General features: G+C 39.5%; 1 protein-coding gene across 2 annotated transcripts; it reads left to right on the top strand.

The window, feature by feature from the left end:
• The first annotated feature begins 440 nt into the window (after nt 1–440).
• tcea2 (transcription elongation factor A (SII), 2) lies at nt 441–24,354 on the top strand. Of its 2 annotated transcripts, none has more exons than XM_046057584.1 (10): nt 441–643; nt 5,232–5,294; nt 10,777–10,882; nt 15,892–15,979; nt 18,291–18,451; nt 19,740–19,796; nt 20,630–20,784; nt 21,090–21,236; nt 21,454–21,525; nt 23,993–24,354. In XM_046057584.1, exons 1-10 carry the CDS (start codon nt 575–577, stop codon nt 23,999–24,001), a joined length of 927 nt encoding a protein of 308 aa, XP_045913540.1. In that variant the 5' UTR covers nt 441–574; the 3' UTR covers nt 24,002–24,354. The 2 variants fall into 2 exon arrangements, with proteins under 2 accessions (XP_045913540.1, XP_045913539.1); XM_046057583.1 differs by having other exon boundaries at nt 442–643; nt 18,288–18,451.
• Nucleotides 24,355–24,605: the final 251 nt, after the last annotated feature.

Raw genomic sequence — 24,605 nt, 5'->3', positions numbered from 1 at the left:
GCAACACTTTAAAAAATGCTGTGGTTTTATTGGCTATTACAAAATTACAAAAGCATGGCATGCACAAATTAAGAAAATCACATTATCAGAACACTTTTGTGAGCCTTGCTTAAGGATCATGATGCTGCTCCCAAATTCAATTAACTTAAGCAATTCCTCACTGTTTTCCAACAATATAGCCTAAATAAGATATATAAAATAGGCTAAAATGTTGCTACATAAACAGACACATTTGTACTTTTTAATTATAGTTTTAATGATTGATGCAGCATGAATAAGGAACCCTGCGGAGAAATCAGATGCCCACACCCGAGAAGTGTCCTCCAGTAAGCCTTTTGGCCACTCCAGGATGAAATAGGAGCGAGTCAAAAAATTAAAACTACAACTACAACTCCCGGCGCCCCACGGTGTCACATAACAACAAACGAGAGGGAGGCAGCAGCTGGGAGAGAAGTAGACAGACAGGCTGCGTAGAGAAGGAAAGAGAGAGCGACGGGGAGAGTTTGTCTCCCTCATCAATGGGGGTTTTCACCGCAGCAGAGGAGGAGAACTGAAGGCGAGAAATCAGCTCAAAATGGCTAATAACCAGGAAGTGGAGCGCATCGCCAAAAAGCTGGATAAAATGGTGCACAAGAAAAACACGGTGAGTGTAAAAACAGTTGCTGCATCCGCTGGAAAACACGCGATCAGGTGATGAGCTCTACCTTTAACTGCTGATAGAGGGAAAATTCTGGAAACACGGGGAGTGTGTTTTAACTCATGATCACAGCTCTGTGGAGGAGGGTTTGCACATTTCTACTGATAATCTCACACACAACAAGGCTGACGCTTCTGTTTTTGGTGATTTTTGGTGATAGTTTGGCAATAAATCACGGCAGCTATTGGTCAAAAAGCTGCCAATTAAAACACTCGCAGCTTGAATCAATTATCTAGTCAACCCACCTCATAATGTTTTACCTGTAGCTCCAGAGGTTATTAAATTCATGTGGTTGTTGTTGTGTGTTGGAGTACAGAGCAAAAGGTGAGTCAGTTATTAGGGAAGAAATTATTTTTAAAAAACTATTATTTATTTGTAGGCCTAAGTGTAGGTGTCACTGCACATGTTGGAGCATTGTTTACTTAAACGTTTAGCATGAACCCAGGAGGGTTCTGTATAGTTTTTACTTTTATAATGGAGAGATTAAGCATTAAGTACATGAATAAAGAACATTCAGACATTTATGATCAAAATATGTCTAATAACACTTGAATGCCAGCGGGCAGTTCTGTTCATAAGCAGGGAAGTTTGACCTTCAACTATGTTAAATTATTAAAAATAGTCTGCTTTGAATAAGAATAAAGATGGTTCCCCCCCCCCAAAAAAGTTCAAGTCCCTCTTTAAAAATAGTTAAAATCTCCTCTTTCCTCCTCAAACAACTCAGATGACACAAGATGTCTGCTGCTGTACATCGCACTTGTGTAAGTTGTATGTTGATGATGTCACAAAATTGTGCTTATACACTTGAATGTGAAAACAAACGCTGCACATACGGTACTGTGCAAATGTTTTTTAGCAGTGGAAATCAGGAATGCTGTAAAGCAAGAATGCTTTGAAAAATATACATGTTAATAGATTCTATTTGTCAATTAACAAAATACAAGTAAAGCCTAGTTCACACTACATGATTTTTAAGCCCAATTTCCAGTCCTTGCACTCGCCAACCGTCGGGCTGTGATCGGGGGCAAATCAGCGATTGATCGGCGATCGCCTGTTGTTATGTGTGAACTAGGGCTGAAACGATTCATTGATTAAATTGATAAAATTGATTAATAAAATGCTTCGACACAAATTCTTTGCATCGATGCTTTGTTTAATCAGGCAGGTCAGCAGCAATCTACTGTTCCACATACCAGCCCAGGTGGTGGCGGTATGCAGTTGGTTTGCTAACCGCCATTAAATGCAAAAGAAGAAGAAGGTTAGCAGCAGACTTGAAAAAAGGAGATTTATGGTGGGATGTTTACAATAAAACTCCTGGAACTAGTCCGCAATTACCGAGATCATTATGATGTCTCATTAAAATCATAACCTCCTCAAGTGTGACTATGTTAAGTTTGTTTACGATGTGCAAACTCAGAGGTTGTCAAGGAAGATAATCCGGTGTCTTAAACGTGAATCCACTTGGGGCCATGATTCGCCCCCAAGTGGATTCACGTTTAATCCTCCAGGTACACGCAAAGTGCGCAGGCAAGTATATGAACAATGCCACTTGCATCGCTGATGCCTGTCTAAGCCTATGCATTGTTCTACGCATTGTCCAAAAGGAAGTATGTCGTGGCCTTTACAAGACAACACAAGTTTTGTAGTCTGAACAGCACAGAGAACTGCCGACATTGAAAGTCGTGTGGTCTGCACAAGCCTTAAGTAAACAGATGAAAAATCTAAATCAAATCGTATTTGGTGAAATTTCAGCAATGAGGAACAGGAGTTTCCAGATGTGCTGTCCAAGCTCTTAAAGAAGCAGAAAGAAACTTGCCACGTTGAGGACTGTAGACGCAGTGGTCGGCCAAGGAAACTTACTGCAGCAGATGAAGGACACATCATGGTTACTTCCCTTTGCAATCGGAAGATGTCCAGCAGTGCCATCAGCTTAGAATTGGCAGAAAACCGTGGGACCCTGGAACACTCATCTACTGTCCGGAGAAGTCTGATCATTGGCAGCTGGGGCTCTGGAAGATGAGTCAAAATTTGAAATATTTCGCTGCCGCTGGAGGCAGTTTGTTTGCCGGAGGGCTGGATAGAGGTTAAAAAAAAAAGGAGTCTGCAGGCAACAGTGAAGCATGGTGGATGTTTCTTGCATTTTTGCGAACAGAGTTGGGGATTTGGTCAGAATCAATTGTCTCCTCAATGCTGAGAAGTACTGGCCACCAGGGAGGCGTCTGATCGGCACCTAACTTATTCTGCAACATGGCAACAACCCCAAACATGGAGTGAAAGTCATTAAGAACTATCATCAGCGTAGAGAAGAACAAGGAGTCCTGGAAGTGACCAACCCACCTGTCGAGTTCCTTCAAAAGCTGTGTGCAAGTGAACCTAGATGAATTTATGCTGTTTTGAAGGCAAAGAGTGGTCACACCAAATATTGATTTGATTTTGGTGTTTTCTTGTGTTCATTCACTTTACACTATATTTTGTTAAATGATATAATCTATTAACATGTCTACTTTTGAAAGCATTCTAACTTTTTTTTTTCCACACCTGCCTAATACCTTTACACAGTACTGTACGTCGTTCTGCACAGTGAAGCGGTGGTTATCCAAAGACATTTTGGACACAGTGTTATGGATCCCTATACTACATACAGACCAATCGCATATTAAACTAAAAGCTTCATATATTTTGAACCATCCTCAGTCTGCATGACCACCACAGCCTGAACCAAGTGACACCAGTGTGGATAATGGAGAAGGTCTCAGCAGAAACTGTTTTATACAGTTTTCTTTAAAGAGGTCATATTATGCCTTTTGGCTTTTCCCGTCTCCTTTATTGAGTTATATATATATATATTGTGCATGTAATAGGTTTGCAAATTGAAAAATCCGAAATGTCCACCCCAAAGGGAGTTCCGAACTCCCACAGAAAACACTGCTCTGAACTGCCTTAAAATCGCTTGTTTGTAGTCCAGCCGTTTCCCTTTGACGATGCATGGATGAAAGCAAAATGTCATAATGCTCGTCAAGCGGCAGTCCGACACACCCTTAAAAACACCAGGGAAAGAACACTGAGCTGCAGCACACACCTCTCCTTTCCCTCCCAAACACTAGCTACCCTCCAGGCAGTCAATAGACATAAAGTTGTTACTGTGATGTAGAGACAGAGCTCAGTTAAAACTTTTTGGATGAAAGTATGAAAAGTAAATACTTTCGTTACAGATTAATAACTCACCACTCTGAAACTCTTGCTCCCGTCCATGTTGCTAAGCTGGTAAGATATACAACAGAACAGAAGCTGTGTTTACTGGCTCCTCACTGACCCGCCCTTCTCTGCTTCAGATTGGCTAGTAGTCCTTAACTAGGAACTGCTCATGTAGAGGCAAGATGATCACTCCATAGCTAAAACAAAGCCTTTAACACACAGGGTGAAAAGAACTGCAGCAATGAAAAAAAAATATTGTGTTTTTTGAAAATTAAACCATGAAAACCTGTTCTGGTACAACCCCTAAATAAGATTTTGAACCTGAGCATAATATGACTTCTTTAAAATAAATTCACCTATGTATGACTTGTGGCTAAGGTAGTAAAGAATTGACTGTTTATATCCAGCAGACATGGAGCAACATTGTTTTTTTCCCCAATATTCACTTTTCATTTAGCTCTGGTTTGGTCTCCACCAACTCCTAAGGGAAGTATCTTGTTCTTGATGTGCTAAATGCTTGAATGTCTTCAACAGCTCTGCTGTTTGGTGGTGGGCAGGGAGGGTACCCTCAGCTTGTCTGTGTGTGTTGTCTTGGGGCAGCTGGCTGTGGTTTATTTGGGAGGTTATTGAGAGCGATGAATGATACAATATGTGTACAGCTAGAGAACCAAAACAATGAGCTAATGGAGGCTAAAATCTATGCAGAGCTGTAGAGTAGTGGATCATTTTCATTTACTGGGTTTAGCACCACGAACAACATTGACATATTACACATAGTAATTTGATCAATTCTGATTAAATTTGAGGTACGTAAGCTTCCAACGTTAATGATGTGGCATTTACCACTAGTGAACTAACTAGCTGTATAATGCTGATAACCTAGTGAAATTAAAGTGACAATCTCCTGAACAATAGTGAGCAAGAGCTCCGTCCAGAGAAAACTCCACTCACTGACATACATTCTCGTGGATTCACCATCTTCTCTGTAACCTTTAGTATACATTGAACGATTGTCTCAGGGCATCTGGGTGACAGTTGTTCAGCTGTGGGTGGGAGTTTTGGGAAGAAACCATGAATCTTCACATGCAATAAAGTCACCTTGACTTTAATTGGTTAAATGTGTGATGTCCACTAAAACAAATCTGTCAGTTCGCCAGATGGATGTCCATTTAATGAACAAAAAAATTCAGAGATTAAGTGTCAGCCCTGTTTGAAAGACACCCATTATTGGGGAAAAAAGATTCATCCTGTGGGTTTACTCACTGATGTGTTCACACGAGGCCACATTTACTGGGTAAGAAGGTGATGTGAGGGTTTTTGTTTATTGTTCTGTCTACAGGATGGAGCTCTTGACCTGCTGAGGGAACTAAAGAACATCAAGATGTCCCTGGAGACCCTGCAGGTAATTAACTCCACCCCTTTGTACACAACCTAATGAAGTATACCATAAAACTTTGAATAATAGCTGGGGCTTTTATTTGCTAATATCACTGAATTGACCCTGCCTTTATCTGAGACAGGCGTCCATATGGGACAGGCCTTTATTATTCTTTGCACAAAATTGAAACTACTATGACAGTTTATTTATATCAAACAGAATAATACTTATGTAAAAATTATTAAACAATATCAAATACACGTCATTCATTTGATCTAGCTCGACAGACAGGCTTATGCACTTTTATTTTGAAGTCAGCCACCTCATGAAAACACGGTGCAGGATGAGAGATGTTTTTTTTTTGTTTGTTTTTTTAAAAAAATTTATTTACGATTCACAATTGTACAAAATCTCGTCAGGAAGTTATTTGCATTCTTCAAAACCATACAAAACATAAGAGAACAGCAAGGCTCCACTAAAAATAATAACAACAATACTAGTGATAGTAAATTTACATGTTAGGTCAATTTAGGACACACACAAAAAAAGAAAAATACAAAATTGAAACAAAAATAGATAATTATGAAATTATAATGAAGGCACATTATTTCCGTTCATTCAACAGTTATTGTTCAGCTCTTCCTTCCGTGTCACCGTAACTTTACTATGTCATACATTGTAGTTTTGAGAGTCTTGTTACACCTACAAAAGGTAGTAGATTTTTCCCTTTTCCAATAAACACCCAGAGAAAACAAAAACAAAAAACTATCTCAAGTTTTAGCTGAGAGTAGACATATTGGTGCTTGTATATAACTACAGATAGTTACATTGAATTCACCAGTTATCACTCCAGACCTATAACAGATCCAGGTGATATGTATCTTTTTATCGTTAATTAAACACTAAATATTGCAGCATAGTGTGACACAATTTTTGCATTGGCTGGTGTTTATCCGACAGTACTTGTAGGGAAGATAAATATTTCTTTAATTCATTCCTGAAACAATTCAACATAGGTTTTTGCTTCTTCAACTTGCATACGTGAATGTGATATTTTCCCATAATTATGATAATGTTGACCATCTCACATATATCCTTGGACAGGTTATCGTTGTATAGTAAAATCTGCTGCGCTTCAAAGTTATTTATGTTCTTTATTCTGACATTAAGCCAGTCTTTCACGTTTTGCCAGAACTGTAATGTAATTTGACACGAAAAGAAAAGATGTTCAGTAGTCTCTGGCTCCACCAGACAGAAACAACATAGGTCAACCTCAAATCTGAATCTTTTTCGCAATGTTTCTGCGGCTGGATAATACCTATTAATAATTTTAAATTGCATTTCTTTTATTTTTGGAGAAATCGGCCATTTCAGGTATTTTAAATATTTATCTATGATTATTAGTTTATTATCTATTGTTTTAATATTAGCTTTTTTTGCATAATCATAAAAATAATTATGGGTGAAGGCTGCAAATAGTTTTATTGTCGCACTTCCTATCGCATTTTTCTGATCTTTAATTCTGGCAAGACTACTTACGTATGTTTGATTGTAAGAGCGTGTTTTGGATTACTTTACAAATTTTGCTATATCCTTAAATGAGCACTGGCTTTTGAATTTGTCTTTAAATGTATTAAACTGAAGCATCTTACCACTGTCATCCATTAGGTCTGTATACAAAAATAATATTTAGGATGAGAGATGTTAGCAGACAGAGAGCGATGGACTTCACATGACAGGATTTACAACTTGGATACATTTTTCTGAAAAGCTGTTTTGATTCTTTTGATGGGTGGACCCTTACAGACTAAAGGAAGACACATTCGGACTTAACGAGCAGACTTAACAAGCGCTTCAAACTTAACGTGAGTCAGCTTTTTTTCCCTTTTCCTCTCTTGTAGCCATGCAAACACCGGTAAATCTAGAAGAATTAAACTTTGGGTCTTGTTGTTTCCGTTAAATGAACAGTGGTATTGTGGAGAATCTAACCGATCTAACGATGTTCAGCATGTCCATATTGACATATTGATCATACGCTTAAACATTAATATTTGTATTAACGATCTAAGCAGCTTAGAAGCAGCTAAAGCGGGCGATCCCTTGGGGTTTAAGAGGTTTTATACATCCAAAGAACTTCTATAAAAACCAGACCAGGCGTTTAATTAAGGCAGGCGTTTATTTGTCAAAATGTGTTCCCGCACCAGGCCAGTAAAGGAGGTATTTGGGGCTCGGCTATTAATTGAAGTTTTACGGTAGTTATCACTGCTGTTACCAGTACTAGTATAACCACTAGCACTGCCACTACTAGTCTGGCCTCAGGATGACCAAGAAGTTATTTCTGTTGACTGATACACAGGTTTTCTTACATGCTAATGTAATTAAAAAAAAATTAAAACAAAAAAAAAAGTTTTTGCTGAACTCCTAATCTTGCTGCAGTGATGATACAATACCAGATACTAATTCATATCCAGGCCGACACCCATTGACACGATCCGCTTTGTTTCTGCTTCTTCTTTTATATCCCATGTTTCTGTATCCGTGTCTGCATGTCAGTGAAAACAACATGTCTTTGCACAAGGCATGCTGCTGCATGAGCGCCTCTGTGCAACAATAATTCTGTGGCGATGACCTTAGAGCTAAAGACCAAAGCATCTACATTATCCACCGACTCCACCATGTCTGTTTACACCTGGTATTATAACAGGAGAGATGCTGAACTTTTACATACATAGAAAAATTACTGCTTGTCAAAAAGCAAGACATATTTTCAATGCAAGACCAATTTGGTTTTAGTTTGTTTGTTCTTTTTTTAAAGAGGCATTATGTAGTTTTCAGCAGCCACTAGCAGTGCGGTTCTAAGATTGCAACCAGGTGCGTACTCGTACGCGTGCTCGCTTGAACTCATGAGTAATGATGTGCGGATCGACTCTAAAGTATCTATTTCTGATACCAACGTTTCCTGCTCTAGGATCGATACTCATATAAAAGGATCTAAACTCAGTAATTTGGAGTGAGTGTATGTTTTATCATAAGTATATAACTGTCATCAGAATGGTCTATACTCGGTTGATTGCAACTACTTTTCCTTCCGCCTGTCAAAGTCATGCTTGCGCTACGGCTCTGTGACGGAGCTTCTTTGAAGTGAGCCGCTGCGGCCCTTTACATTACCTGCGATTGAATACTGAGTCTGGCTGACTAAAAACAGTCAGGTCTGGCTGTATTTTAGCTGAGAAGGTAATAATGATGCTGTGTGTGATCTGTGTGCAAAGACAGTGAAATACTTTGGCAACACTGCAAACTTCGCTAAAAATCTAAGATTAAGTCATAGGGTGAGCAGATGAGAATGAGTGAAATTCAGGACGGAGGAATCTAAACACAACTAAAATTAATTATCTTTGTTCATGAAGTCGCCTGTTTGTCATTAGTAAAAACACAGTTACTGGGGATATGTAACAGTGGATAAATCATGATCTTTTACCTAATTTTTATTTTTATTTTATTCATGTCATCAGTGCGTGTCAGATGTCTCCGCCGTGCCGTGGCTGCCTGAAGCTACACTTTCCGTGTCCTCGCGACTGTAACTTCCACTTACCACAAGAAAACAAAATGGAGAAAAGAGCACGACGAGTGGTACTTTGTGGCTGTAACAACGCTGTTGACACAATGTACAGATAACCTGCAACCTCTACTGTAGCAAGAGAACTACACAACGATCAGTATTTAATGTTTAATTAGGCTATAATCAAAACTCATGTTGGGTCTAATTTTTGGGACAAACCGGACAGGAGTCAGGACAACTGCACGTAATTTGGGACTGTCCCGGATTTTTCAGGACGTCTGGTCAACCTATTAAGCCACAATAAGAGGATGATGTTATGAAGTGGCAATTCTGAGCAGGATATTTTTATTATAATTAAAGAATATGACAGTAGTTTCATGTCTTTTCATTATGCAGTTAATATTTTGAATTGGTAAGGCTACAGCCGACTCCTTATTTCTCTCAAAAATACAGAAACAGGGAGGGGGTGGTCACATTAAACTTAATTTCTAAGTGAGTTTTGAGCCCATTCACATTTAGGCAATGAAAATTTGATTCATAAGTAATTTCGTTGAAAAACTTACATATAGCCCCTTTTTAATTTAATTTTATTGTTTATTATTTATATATATACTTTGTTATTGTTTATATGTGACTTTCTGCTTTGACAACATTGTTGAACCTAACCATTCATGCCTATAAAGTATATTGATTTGAATTGTGCAGACATTATGAAGACATTTTAAACAGCATAACATGTTAAAGCCAAACTGAAATATTAATTTACCACACTTTTTGTGAAAAGAAACTAACAAAAATTATAACACGGCTATTGTGGGGCAATGTGGAGTTTTCAGTGGCCTCTAGCGGTGAGGTTTCAGATTGCAACCACTAGGTTCCCGAGCATGTGCACCTCACTTGCTCAAGAGCAAGAACTTGGCATCGGCCGAAACAGATATAACAAGAGAAGGCCTAAGTTAAAGAGATTGAGACCCACACACAACCAATCCATGCTAATTTAGCTGGACGCCCTTGCGTTACATTAATATTAGTTTTAGAAACGAATAGTTCCACATTTGCTTTGTACCATTATATAATTTCTTGCTGGCTAAAATTAGCACTTTGACATAATACTGGTACAGAGGATAGTAATATGGATTGTGTTAGCTGGTGAAGTAATGTGGCAAGCCACAACATTACAACTATAGTATTTTGCAGTGGATAAAGTTAGTAATTGGTCGGCAATAACTTTCATTCACTTGAGACAACTAAAGCACAATATCACAATATATTTCTCATGCTTTGTGTTGGAGTCTGTGTTGTGCTTGGAGCCGGTTGTTTTTTGGTGTTAGCAGACTCCGTTTCGTTAGCTGCAGTTTTGTCACTGTGTGTACAGTGCAGAATAAGTAGGCAAGAGGCTTGGGAGTGCGCATGCAGAAAATCTGACCCCATTTCTTCACATAGGATGCAGAACAATGGCTGTTCCAAGGGACCGAGAAAGCAGCCATGTGCCGTTTTTATGTAATGTTACACCCATTCACAAAAGGGGCAATAAAAACATGATTAATTTATTTCATAGTGATTTCATTAACCCCCCCACCCACCAGTTGGTTAACTGTTTGTTAACTGTGGTGTTACATAATACATTAACTATTTTAGTGCCTGCTTACACAGATGTTGAAACAATCAAATTACAGCACAAACGCTGTCAATTGGAACCCAAAAGTCATGGCCACTGAAAAGCATTAACGTGGGGGGCACTATCACGGCGGATAAATAAAATGATTTCTGTTTTGGTTGTTAAAATTTTGACCAAATAAGTAAAAACAAACAACAAGGATGTATGTACTGGTTTCTTAGGAAAGAAATTGTTTATATATATAATGTTTATAGTATGAAAACATATAAACCATATATCAGTTTTTCACAACCCCGTTCTCTCTCTCTCTGTCTCTCTCGCTCTCGCAGTCAACCAGAGTTGGGATGTCGGTGAACGCGGTGAGGAAGCAGAGTTCAGATGAAGAAGTTCAGATTCTGGCCAAAGCTCTCATTAAGTCCTGGAAGAAACTGCTGGGTATGCGTTGAGTGCTCTCCTACTTCTAACTTTGTGAGGACCTAACATGACATGATGTCCTCTCTAAATACACTAACTATACTGTCATGATACAGGTGATGAAGAAAGATAATTGTACTGTTTGCTATGATATAGGAATTTTGCCTCATAAATCAATCTTCTAATCAAATCCAAAATTTTTCCACAGGTTTCATTGTACATGTATGAAATGTTGATGTGTCTACTGCGTAATGTTTCTTAATTTTAGGTAGGGCCAAGCAATATGGCAAGTTTAAAATGATTTTTGCTCCTGAGTGAAAGTTGAAGAAATCTGATGATTTTGCTGCGTTCCATTTACCTCGGAAGTCGGAGGTGGGAGCTGGGAACGACTTCATACCCGAGTTGACAGCGTTACAGTTAACAAGCTGGAAAACCTCGCTCAGCCAGCCATTGTTTACAATTAGCCAGGTTAGCTGTTGAAACGGCGGTTGATTTTAAAAAAAAAAAAAAAAAAAAAAAGGAAAAAAAAAAAGCATTGTGCGGTATTTACTCATAGGCAACACGTCCAGAGACAGCAGCTGGACAGCACTTTATGTATGAAAATTTCTGTGAACACAGAAGTGCTAATAAGCAGGATAAACTACAGCTTTCACTAACTGTTGATACCCCGACAGCCATCTCGGATCAAGAAGTTGGGGCAGTGCGGTTCCCCCTGACTTCCCAAGTCAGAAATCCGACTTGAAATTTTGAACTATGAATTTGGAAATTCCGACTTCCCATGTCAAATGGAACGCACCATTAAGTGTGGTTTTAAACTTTTGTTTGTGGTCAGAAAATGACAAACATTTGCCAAACTGCGAGACACTGTGAAATAAATCTGAGGTAGAACATTCAGTTATTCAACAACAATTATGGTAAAATCATTTTTGCATGAGTAAAATTCAATCTATCAAAATTTATTTTACAGAGCACTTTAAAACAGCCAAAGCAGCCACAAAGTGCTGTACAGAAAAATAAATAACAGACATGAAATACATAGCTTACACGAGGTACAAAATACAAATAAATAAAACAACCATATAATAAATAGTATGCTCGAGTTTACGCATTCCAGCTAAAAGACGCACTCAGAGTGCTGCCTCGGAAGAATTGGCTTTATTTTGGCCAGGTGCATCAATTGAAAAAAGTTTGATTTAACAACTGCCCTGATCTGTCTGTCGAACTTAAGTTAATGGTTAATGACGGTCGGCTTGATGTACTGAGTCAAGGAACTCAGTTCTACAAGGAAGGTCCCAGTTCAGTGTGTAATATTTAGGAGGGTCTCTTGACAGAAATGCAATAAATGGTAAGATGGCGCCGCTCAGGGCAGCCATGGTATTTTGGTGCGCTCTGTTTGTTTTGTTTACGTTTGTTAACTTTGCATTCTGCTGTGATACCCAGAGCCCTTTCACCAGAGAAGAGCTCATAAACATCAGGGGAACAACACCAGCGGATTTAATTCCGACTTTTATAGTATCATAAGCGGAATTATTGGACATTCTGGTCAAGGCTTCACTTTCCGCTCTTCATGTGGTGAGACGCCGGAGGAGAGGTAGGAGGTCTGGTACGCTGGTGCGACTACACCGAAGAGGACACCGCACGCTGCTACCGGGAATATTTCTCTCCAACATGCACTCACTGTGCAATAAACTGGACGAACTTCAGCCACTGGTGGGGGAAAATAGAGACTTTAATCTTCTCTTCTGTACTTCACGGAGACGTGGCTATGTGGATCAATACCGGACTCTGCGCTGCAGCTGGCTGGCTTTCAGGTCTACACACCAGACCGCGACAAAGAACTCTACGGCAAAACAAAAGGTGGAGGTGTCTGTTTTTACATTCACAGTTGCTGGTGTAACGATGTGACAGTGATTCAGCAACACTGTTGTCATGACCTGGAATATTTACTGATACACTGTAAACCATTCTTCTTTCCACATGAGTTTGCTAGCTACTCTCTGCTCGGTGTTTACATCCCACCGCAGGCCAACGTGCTGATGGTGTACTGTGGGTAGAGCAGACATTCCTGGACTCCTTTGTTATTGTTCTTGGTGACTTTAACAAAAGGAAACCTCAGCCATGAACTCCCCAAATACAGACAGTTCAAGTGTCCAACCAGAGAGGGGAACACTTTGGATCACTGCTACACCACAGTAAGCAGTGCCTATCACGTCGTCCCTCGACATCCACTGGGACACTCTGACCATGCCATGGTTCACTTGATTCCTGCATACAGACAAAAACTAACAATCTATAAACCTGTGGTGAGGACATCAAAGCAGTGGACCAGTGAAGCTGTAGAGAACCTCCAGGCGTGTTTGGATTACACTGACTGGGATGTTTTCAGGACTGCTACCAACAATCTGGATGAGTATAAAGGGGCTGTGACGTCCTACATCAGTTTCTGTGAGGGCAGCTGCATTCCAACACGCTCCAGGGTGAGTTATAACAATGACAAACCCCGGATCACAGCTAAGCTCAGACAGCAGAGGTTGGAAAAGGAAGATGCGTTTAGGAGTGGAGACCGGGCCCCTGGACTAAACGATTACAGACCCATCGCCCTGACATCTGTGGTTATGAAGTCCTTTGAGCGCCTTGTGTTGTGCCACCTAAAATCCATCACTGACCCACTTCTGGACCCCCTGCAGTTTGCCTACAAAATCAACAGGTCTGTAGATGACACAGTAAACATGGCCCTTCACGTCATCCTCCAGGACCTGGACTCCCCAGGAACCTACGCCAGGATCCTGTTTGTGGATTTCAGCTCTGCTTTCAACACAATCATCCCAGCCCTGCTACAGGATAAGTTCTCTCAGCTGAACGTGCCTGACTCCACCTGCATGTGGATCACAGACTTCCTGATGGGCAGTAAGCAGAATGTTAAGCTGGGAAAACATCTCTCTGACTCCAGGACCCTCAGCACTGGTTCCCCTCAAGGATGCGTTCTTTCCTCTCTGCTCTTCTCCCTGTACACCAACAGCTGCACCTCCAGTCACCAGTCCGTCAAACTCCTGAAGTTTGCGGATGACACCACCTTCATTGGGCTCATTGGGGATGAGTCCGCCTACAGGTGGGAGATCGACCATCTGGTGACCTGGTGCAGCCAGAACAGTCTGGAGCTCAACGCTCTGAAGACAGTGGAGATGGTCGTAGATTTTAGAATGAGCCCAGCCCCACCCTCCCCCATCATCCTGGGTGACTCCCCTGTCGCCACTGTGGACTCCTTCCGCTTCCTGGGCACCATCATCTCCCAGGACCTCAAGTGAGAAATGTCACCTCCATCACCAAGAAGGCCCAGCTAAGGATGTATGTCCTGCGGCAGCTGAAGAAGTTCAGCCTGCAAAAGACAATGATGGTGTACTTCTACACCGCCATCATCAAGTCCATCCTCACCTCCTCCATCACCATCTGGTACTCACCACTCAGGAGCTGCTGTCACCGCCAGGGACAAGGGCAGGCTGCAGCGTATCATTCACTCTGCAGAGAAGGTGATTGGTTGTCACCTTCCATCTCTTCAGGAACTGTACATCTCCAGGACTCTGAGGCTTGCAGAAAGGATTGTGGCTGACCCCTCCCAGACTCTGCCCTCTGGCAGAAGGCTACGGTTCATCAGGACCAAAACCTCTCGCCACAAGAACAGTTTCTTTCCGATGGCAGTGGGCTTTCGCAACAAGGCCCGGGTCCCGTCTGTCACGGACTCTCATGCCCCCCTCCCCAAACACACACACACACACTCATACACACTCCTGACCCCACAGTTTACAACAACGCTCAACTGTGCTTTATGCTCATGCGCATTCTTGTCATTGTAGTGTTGTTGTATTTTTTGTATACTTGTAAATTTTTTTGATCTCCTTACTTTTTATATATTTCTATTTGTTTCATGTGTACTGTAAGCACCAATTTATACCAAGGCAAATTCCTCGTATGTGAAAATGTACCTGGCAATAAACCCGATTCTGATAATATACAGTATCTCACAGAAGTGAGTGTGCCAGCGGTTTAGACATTAATGGCTGTGTGATGTGTTATTTTGAGGGGACAACAAATTTACACAAATTTATTTTATTTATTATTTTTTTATACAAGCTCTACACTCACTACTTTATATTGTAGCAAAGTGTCATTTCTTCAGTGTTGTCACATGAAATGATATAAACAAATTTACAAAAATGTCGGGTGTACTTTTGTGAGATTCTGTACTATGTTTTCAGTAGTGAATAAAAACCTAACATAATGAACTGTTTTATTTATTGTTTTTATTAGCTTAGAATGAACCATTTCTATCATGGAAGTTTCCATGTTGCGTTGTTTCTGCTTTGTCACTACGTTGAATATGTACGTAGTAGTAGTCGTCGTCGTCGTCGTCGTCGTCTAATAATGTTAGAAGAAAAAAAAAACGAGCAATTAGAACAAATGGAGGACCACATGTATTGTTTAGCACAAGGGCCAACAGAGCGTGTCGGCCACCTTCTCCTACACGCTTGGAAAGGGAGGTCTAGATTGTATAAAGATATTAAAAAAGGACCATATGTTGAAAGTTTTCACAGCATTTTTGTTTTTGGATTTAGAAATGAAATTGATGATAATCCTATCCAACACATCTTTGTAGTAGCGTCCACGGTGAATCCACATTCCAACTTAAGAGCACATGAACACACCGAAGTCGTAAGAACAACTTCACATCTCGGGAAATGGACCATCTGAGGGGCACCTTAATGCGCAGTGATCCATTGTTGCAATTTGCAACCGTCACCACTAGATCGTACAAAAACTTACACACTGAACCTTTAATAAAAATAATTAAGTGCTAGTTCATTTTGTAATTTAAATGAATTATATCAAACATGGAACATTCATTGAACATTTGTTGTATTGTTACTGAGAAAAATTATGTCAAGATAGTTAATATTGTTTTATTGCCCAGCCCTAACATTATGACTGAGCCAGAAATGTGTATCCATGTATGTGTTTGTTGTTTTGTGTCTCAGATGGTTCGGAGGAGAAGGAGAAGAAGAAGGAAGGCCCACCTGTGAGGTCATCATCCACCTCCAAGGACTCTAGCAGCAGCGAGAAAAGGTCTGTCGCACAGTGATGATGTCATTTTTTAATTACAATGGATGAGGATGAGGCCACATAAGATGGACTAATGCTGCGTTCCAGTCACAGCTGGATGTCTGAATTTCCCAGTGGAAACACAGTGACTCAAATATACGTTACTCATTAATTTCCTGTGCAGCTACATTGGTTGGTAATCTTCAAAAGTCAGTACATATTGTATATTTAAGTATATTTAGTTTTCACATTTTTTGGCATTTTTAACGTTTTCCTGAATAACATTTGTGCAGAGAAGATGAATTTCAGAGATTGTTTACTGTGATTAACTACCTAATAACACTTGCAACATCAATTTACATACATAGGTGGTTTAACTATATGATAGTATGTATTATTTTAATTAAATACAGGCAAATCTACATACTTTATGTTGCCGTTTAGTTGATGTTTACCATTCATAATATGCGCTTCTATTGGTGCTGCCATTGTTGTGTGACGTCTGACAACCTCCTCTTCATGAAGTTGGGGTAGATGGATTTGCCCCAGTAGGAACATAGCCAATATACTTTTTCTAGTTGGACTTCTGAAGCTTTCGAGTTGTCTGGAACGCAGCATGATTCTCATGAAGAGAAAGGAAATTTTCCATTCCATGTTGTCTTTAATAACAGAAGGTTTAAAGAGGTCATATTATGCTTTTTGGCTTTTTTCCTTTCATTTATTTTGGAATATATGATTTTTGTGCATGTAATAGATTTGCAAAGAGAAAAAGCCCAAGTCCACCCGAAAGGGAGTTCCCATCTCCCTCATAAAACTCTGCTTCTGAACAGCCTAAAAACCTGGGGTCTCATTTATAAAACTGTGTGTAGAAACCTCACCAAAAGTGTATGTGCGCCCAAAAGCCTAAAATGGCGTATGCCAAAAAATATTCAGACTTATAAAACCGTGCGAAATGTGGCGCATGTGAGGGAGCTCCATGTCTGACCCTTCAAACGCCCATAGTTGCCTATAAATGGTCAGTGAAACGCCCCTCATTAATATTAATACGTACTGACTGCATGAAGAAAAGGAGGCAAATTCTGAAAGAGAAGCTACAAAACGAGATTTAACTCAGTGTGACACTCATGTTCCTTTTAGTGAAGCTGAAGCATGTTGTTTGGTGGTTGGTGTGTTGCACTTTCATGCAACACACGGAGGAAAGGGGGCACCGGTGCTCCAACCCTTCATAACCGATCTGCAGGAAGGGACATCCCTCTTGAGTAGTGACATCACTGAAACACAAGCAAGACGGGATGACCCAGGTACTAACTTGGGTCCCCCCATTTAAAAAGAGAGTAAACCAAATGCATTCCACCTTTGTTTAAACATGTATTTACAGCCCACTCACTTAACGAGGCTGGCGATGAGTTGAAAGAAATAGCCCGTGACTTGTTGTGAAATGACAATAAAATAGTGTTATTTTTCCAAAATGTGTTTTTAAAAGCAGCGCATCGCATCCACACGCTGGTGCACAGCGTTTGGCTCGATAAGGAAACGAACATGTGATAACACTACATGAAACTATTCACTCATATTTGCTCGACTGACACATTGAAAACAGCATCAGTTTAAATATAATTTGTCCTCCTGTTCACCTTATTTATGAGAATAAATTTCAATGCATGTAAGTAGGCCTATTAATTAACATAATTCCTGATTAAACTGTCCAACATATTTGAGGTGTTCTTTCACAAACGAGTGTATGATTATTTAGAAAGGCTTTAAGCCTATACGACTCAGTGGTAATATTTCGATATATTTTACACAGTAGTAGGCCTTCATTTCACAGTTTCATCCTTCTGCCATGTGAGTCGACATTTCCCATTTCTCCTCTTTATGTGCGTACGCATGGTTCAGAGTTTACTAACATAACGCATTTCCCCGTCAAGTTTGTTTTTTATAGATCACAACCTTTGCTTGGGAAGTGGCGTACGCACATTTCCAGCCCTGTTTTGTACGTACGCACCGTTTATAAATAAGAAGCCTGGCCTTTCGTTACCGTCTAAAGTGGCTTTATTTTGGATCACACTACCTTGCTTTTCAGGATCCGCCCTACTTTGCTTCTGATTGGCTTGTAGTCCTTACCTAGGTTCTGTGCATGTACAACTCCGAACAAAGAAAAAATTAAACCATATAAACCTGTTCTTGTAAAACGCCTAAATAAAATTATGAACCTGAAAATGAGCATAATACGACCTCTTTAAAGTGGGATTGTCCTTTAACCACAGTCATGTTTCTGTCACTCCAAACCCTACTGCGTTATATTTTGCATCATTTCTACTCTACTACTCAGCAGCAAGAAGTCTAGGGAGCCCCCCACCACCCCAACCACGCCCACTAGTCCCACTACCCCAACCCTCCCACCTCTGGTCACCTCCTTCCCCCCCGCTCCTGTTACCACCGACAGTGTGCGGAACAAGTGCCGAGAGCTGCTGGTGGCAGCGCTGCAGACTGATGGTAAGGAAGTACTTTTTTATAGGTGGTGTTTTCACAATCCAAAAAAGTTGACAAGACCTGGGTGATCTTTTTAATTCCAAAGTGAGCAAATGGAAAAAGTTCTTGTTTCCAATTGGATCAAAACTTAACATTTGTTCTGGGTAGGGATGAAACAATATGAAAATTTCGTATCACGATTATAGTGACCAAAATTATCATCGTTATCAGTATTATCACGGTATTGTAAAAATGTGCCGAAAAAGATTAAAATGTACTGATACACACACTGAAACCATTTCCACAAGTTTTATATTGAAAACTACAAATACAATTGCCATTTTGTTTGCATAAAAAATAAACCGCAAATACCTTTTGTAAACATATGAAAACAAGTGTGCATTATCAAGATTTTATATTTTATATAATATATGTAATACAATGACCCCTCGGACAATTACATAAAAACAAATAAGTCATTAGAAGACAGTGATAGTAACTGCATTGAGTCCAACAACTGATGTAAATACAGAGCAGTCTGTAGCGTTTCTAGATATGCTGGTTGGTTGACTAAACTGCGTAACGTGTTCTCATGTGCAGCGGACGAATAGACTCTGCCAACACACGACGCACACAGCAGCAGAACAACTTGTAGTGTTTTTACAAAAGCAGCAACACTCAGAGCTTCAGTTTACACGCTGTTAGCAAGTCAGACAGACAAGCCAAAGCTAAAAGTTAACTCGCCCTGCGTTCACTATAAGGTTATTTTCTTCAATCAAGCTTCCCTCAGCGCTCTCATAAAAACTAAAATACGACCAGACTTCAGAGTGACTGAAAAATCTCTGCAGCGTTGTCTTCCACCGTGTTGTCATTGACCCAAACAGACCCACGTTGCATTCTGCGCATGCGAGCCTGCTTCTGGGAGATGCTGGACAGTTTGCCGTGACAGCGCGGTTAACCGTACCCGGTTGTCATGGTAATTAAAATGTGTAAGGTAATAATAACCGTCAGGAATTTTACCATGGTTTACCGTTAAACCGGTAATTGTTTCATCCCTAGTTCTGGGTAAGAGCATTACTAAGTACTCAAAAAAAAAATATTATTTTAAGATCTATTCCAACAACAATAAACCGATCAAATAAATATGTGAAAATCTAACTCTGGCAGCAAATGTGTGTTAGTAATTTTGTTAGCATGTTCCCAGTTTGTTTCATCATGGTGCCATTCATTTTGCTTTTGTAAAAAGTGAATTAATGTTTATAACACTTAAAATTAAACAAGCGTGTGTGTGTGTTGTTTGAGTTCATTCCAGATGACCACAAGACAATTGGAGTCGACTGTGAGCACCTCGCAGCACAAATTGAAGAGGATATCCTTTCACTTTCTCAATGCTGTAACCACACATGAACCAACAGAACAGGATTTCGAGGTGTGTTTCACTTAGAGAAACACTTGAGCTGTGTTTGCAGACTGACTCTGTGAGGGCGACGTAGGCCCGTGTGTCTGCTCAGCATTATGTCCACCATGTTCACTTTAATAATGGTAGGCTAAATAACAGAAACAACTCTCTGTATGATGCAATACAGTTCAACAGCACCCCAAACTATGTCCTCCAAAATGATGGTTGAATGGTTAAACATAATGTATTTAGCCCAAATTGAAGCTGATGAGAATTGAGCTGACTTTAACAACGCAGAGCTGAGCCTGATAAGCTGAGGCTGAGATGTCCTAAATTGTCACCATATAGGTGTTACACTTTTCTGATTTAGTTAACAACATGACCTTTCCTCTAGTGGACCTAAAGAATAGTAAGGCTGTCTCCCCATTTTTATGTCCATCAAACAATTTTGTGTTCTTATGCAAAATAAGCACCATAGCCTTGAACAACCTGTAGACATTTAATCCTCTTTGACTCCAAGCCAAATATTCTTCAAGATCCTATGTGTTTTAGTTTCACTGACGCAAACTTAGCAGACTTCTTGCTAAGTTGAGAATCTTTTCATACAGATACATACATTATGTGCAAGTGTGCAAATCCTTTTGTATTTTTACATTTTACGTGAAGTCAAATCAGTACTATTCAGAGTGAAGAGGAGCTTAAGGCAGTGTCGCATCCAAGATGCATGTGATAGATACATACAGGATGTGTGTGTTTTGTCATCACTTGTAGTGTTTTTGTCCTTGACTGCTCATCGTGCCCACAGATCTTCCAGGAGTTTAAGTCAACAGATATGAAATATAAATCTCGTCTACGAAGCCGGATCTCCAACCTGAAGGACCAGAAGAATCCCGACCTGCGGCGTAATGTCCTGTGTGGAAACATCTCGCCTCAACGCATTGCCTGCATGACCGCTGAGGTTAGTCATGGAGACATTTAGTCTCATCCTTACATCTTTAAGGGGCTGTTTGAGTGTTAAGGCTGGTTTTAGGGTTTGTGGGGGTTTTTTAAGATGAAGGTCAAAGAGATATATTAATCTGATAAACAGATTAAACATTGTCCAGTCCCTCATTGCAAATATCAGTGAGCTAGCATATAAATGCAGATTAGTGATACTGATATTTTATTTTTGAGCACATTCAAGTGTCAAAGAATGCATCTAACCGCTGTAAATATTTGAATCCTGTCTATTTAAATATTTGAAGTGTGTGCGTGTGTGTGCAGGAGATGGCGAGTGCAGAGCTGAAGCAGATCAGAGAGGCTCTGACTAAAGAGTCCATCAGAGAGCATCAGCTGTCGAAGGTTGGAGGAACTGAGACGGACATGTTCATCTGCAACAAGTGTCACGGAAAGAGCTGCACCTACACACAGGTGTGTTTTCTTAACTTTCTCAACTTCTTTTTCTTCTTTAACTTTTTCAAAACAAAAGTTACAAAGTGTTTTACATGCCTGAATCAGGATTGGAGCATTTCAGGACTGTGACTAGGCAAATAAAATCTGACGAATTCAAAAGAATACAATAAAATGGCAAAAGAAAAAAAAGTTTGAGGTAAATATTTCATTATGTTATTTCATGTGTGTGTTATAGGTCCAGACTCGCAGTGCTGATGAGCCAATGACCACCTTTGTGTTATGTAACAGCTGTGGCAACCGATGGAAGGTAAAGAAACAATAAATACTAATTAGTAGTATTGAATATTATTAACAAACGGCTAAATGTTTAATTTAGGGTTAAAATACAGAGATCAGTTCTTCCATGTACTATGTATATCCACCCATAAAATAAATGTGTATGTATGTACCCATCCACCCATCAACAAGTGAAACATTCACAAAAATAACCTGCAAAATCAATCTATACAATAAAGATGTAAAGGTTGTTCAGAATAAACATGAAATATGTGTTTTCTTATCAAATGTTTAACAGTTCATCTCTCATGTTGAAATGCACTCTGAGATATATATATATATATCTATATATATATAGATATATATATATATATATAGATATATATATAGGACATTATTTACTGAAGTATTTATGTGCATGGGACAGGTCCAGTTAAAATCAATTAATAACTAAATTACAATACACTTTTTTTCCCTTTTGAAGTGTAATAAAGGCTGAGTGATTGACCTGAATGTCAGTAACAGACTCCCACCACAAGATGGCAGCAGAGACTGGTCTCTTCCTCTATTCTCCTTCAGTTAGTGCTGCTTCCGTTCACCTTTTATGTCCTAACGCTCTCATCCCCCAATTTTTCAAATGTTTCTGCTTTACAGCTTATTTTTGATCTTTCTTTTTTAATTCTTTGTCTTCTTCTCACCTTCCTTCCTTCTCATTCTCTCTTTTTCACTTTCCTCACATTTCATCCTTCCCCTCCCTCACCTCTTGTTTACATCTCACACCTCCTCGCTGTGGTTTTCACCCTCCTCCTTCCATTGCATCCCTCTCTTTTCTTCTCCATTGTTACTTCTTCCTTCCCCTTCTTGTAGTTTTGGGAAGTTCTTATTACAATGACACACAGAACATCACATGTAGAAATATTTATTTCGTGTAATTTGGCAAGCGAATGCACCAGATGATTTATTACACTTAACCATCTCAGAAGTTGTTCTTGATAACTGCAAAACGGCAGGCACCTTCAACAAATACTTGGCAGGTGATTGGATGAACCATTTGTCTATCAGTGTTAACTTCAACCAATCATATCAACGAACCATATGATGTCGTAAGAGAGCTGAAGCCACTTGGGAGAAGAGCAAAAACACATTTTCCATCCAGAAAAGCCTTCAGTGCCGTTCTTTGCTCTTCTTTCAATGAAGAAATACTCTCCAGTTTGGATACAACTGATGCAGTAACAGCATCTACGCCAATCTCTCCAGGAGACGCCACTGTTTTTCTTGAACAGTTGCTTTGCTTCTTGCTGTTGTCATACCTAAACCATGCCCATAGCTGCCAGTAGTTCTTCATAAGATGCTCATTGGTCCGCACCACATTTGTATTTCTGAAATGGATGGATGGGAAAGTTGACATTATACATAGTAGGTATTAACCCAACAACACACCCAACACCAAAAAATGTTTAAAGCTAATTAAGCAAATTAATAAAATATTTAAAAGTTTGTGTTACTAGAGATATGTTGCTTAATCTACTGTGATTAAATCTGCATCAATTGAAGAACATTAAGCAAATCTGTTAATAACTGTTAGTCTAATATTTACCATCCTTCTGTCTCTGGTTTGGTCTGCACCAACTCCTGAAAAAATTTCTGGCTCTTCAGCTGGTGGATGCTCCACTTTCTTCACCAGCTATTTGTTCACTTTTTGTCTCTCTCGCTGTTTGGTGCTGGGCCGATAGTGTACAGTAGGCTTATCAAAAAAAGCGGGGTTGCTGAGAGCCTGAGACTGGACCAAACAGAAAATGTGCTGTAAAAGCAAAACTATGCGCTAAAATAAACTAAAAAGCTCTGTAGACCTGCATTCTCTTGTTTGTCACTACAGGTGACACCTTTCACATGACACATGGTTACTTCATCCATTGTTTAAATAGAATATAGAGATTAGTGCAGTTTTTAGCTGAGTTCATCAAATGTAAGAGAAATAATTTTAATTAAAAGTACTAAACAGTTGGTTCATCCCACATCAGCTCTGTTCAGGTTCCACTGCTTTGCTCAAAGCAAGTACTTTCTGGCTGTAATAACTTACAAAGATGGCGGCAAGAGATAAACCTTCCCTAAGGAGTTTTTGACCACTAGTATTGCTAAGGAGTGTGTATTTGTATTGTATTGTTTTATGCTATTCCACTGATTGGCAGTTGGCAGCAGTAACGTGCCAACAAACATAGCAATGTACCCACAAAGGCAGCAAAAAAGACATCTAGCAATAAAACATGTAAACAATGCAGGGTTTTAATTAAGTAAACAAATGGCATCTTGCGTTTTAAAGTTAGACTCAGCGTAACTGTGTTTTAGCTTTTAATGAACAGCTTAATGAGGAAGACAATTCATTTAACTTGTTTGGATAGGGCTCCTTTACCTCTAAGTTAGGCAAAATGAGCTCTAATTATAGGTTGAAACTTAAAAGAATCTTAATCACGATCTTTCTTTTTTTTCTTTTCTTCCAGTTCTGTTGAAGAGGACCTGTGGTTATTATTCCTTCATGAAGCAAACTGACTTAAGTGAACTGAATGTGGATTTAAAAAAATAATATAGTTCTTTTCTTTATTTTGTATAATTTTATATATATCTATAAAACTAAAAGCTGTTATATATTACGAGAAAAATAAGCCAGTTAACGTTTTCTATTGGTTGAATTTGTTTTGTATGGAGCACAGAGTTTATTTCATACGCTAGATGAAGCTTTAAGCCAGATTTAAATCACATTTAGGCCTTGTAGAAACAGTGGATGTGCCTTTCTTTGCCATGTTGTGCTGCCACATATTTTGCCCTTAACATTTATATTAAAGTAGCTCTTGGATTAAGACAACATCACTGTAGTCCTTTTCTCTTTGTGGCTGGTCTGGATTTTAATAGTTAGCAAAATATCTCAACCGCTTTCACATATTTTAATGAGTCAGTTAGAGAGACCACATAGATAGTCTGGTGTTATGTCTGCAGATAAGTGGTTTAGAAACACTGCCACCCTTACATAGTTTGTCCACCAGAGGACCGACAAGTTTAGTTTTCAACTGTAAAATGCTGAGTAAATAGTGTAACCATAATTATTTAATAATCTTA

This window comes from Micropterus dolomieu, linkage group LG08 (assembly GCF_021292245.1).
Source record: "Micropterus dolomieu isolate WLL.071019.BEF.003 ecotype Adirondacks linkage group LG08, ASM2129224v1, whole genome shotgun sequence".
In the NCBI taxonomy this organism is placed as follows: Eukaryota; Metazoa; Chordata; class Actinopteri; order Centrarchiformes; family Centrarchidae; genus Micropterus; species Micropterus dolomieu.
This window is presented reverse-complemented; position numbering and strand designations above follow the sequence as displayed.

Bases quoted from the DNA above. Each gene is read 5' to 3' on its own strand.
- tcea2 (XM_046057583.1), top strand. From the start codon at position 575: ATGGCTAATAACCAGGAAGTGGAGCGCATCGCCAAAAAGCTGGATAAA. The intron at 20,785-21,089 runs GTTAGTCATGGA...GTGTGTGTGCAG, and splicing joins TTGCCTGCATGACCGCTGAG to GAGATGGCGAGTGCAGAGCT. The intron at 21,237-21,453 runs GTGTGTTTTCTT...TGTGTGTTATAG, and splicing joins AGAGCTGCACCTACACACAG to GTCCAGACTCGCAGTGCTGA.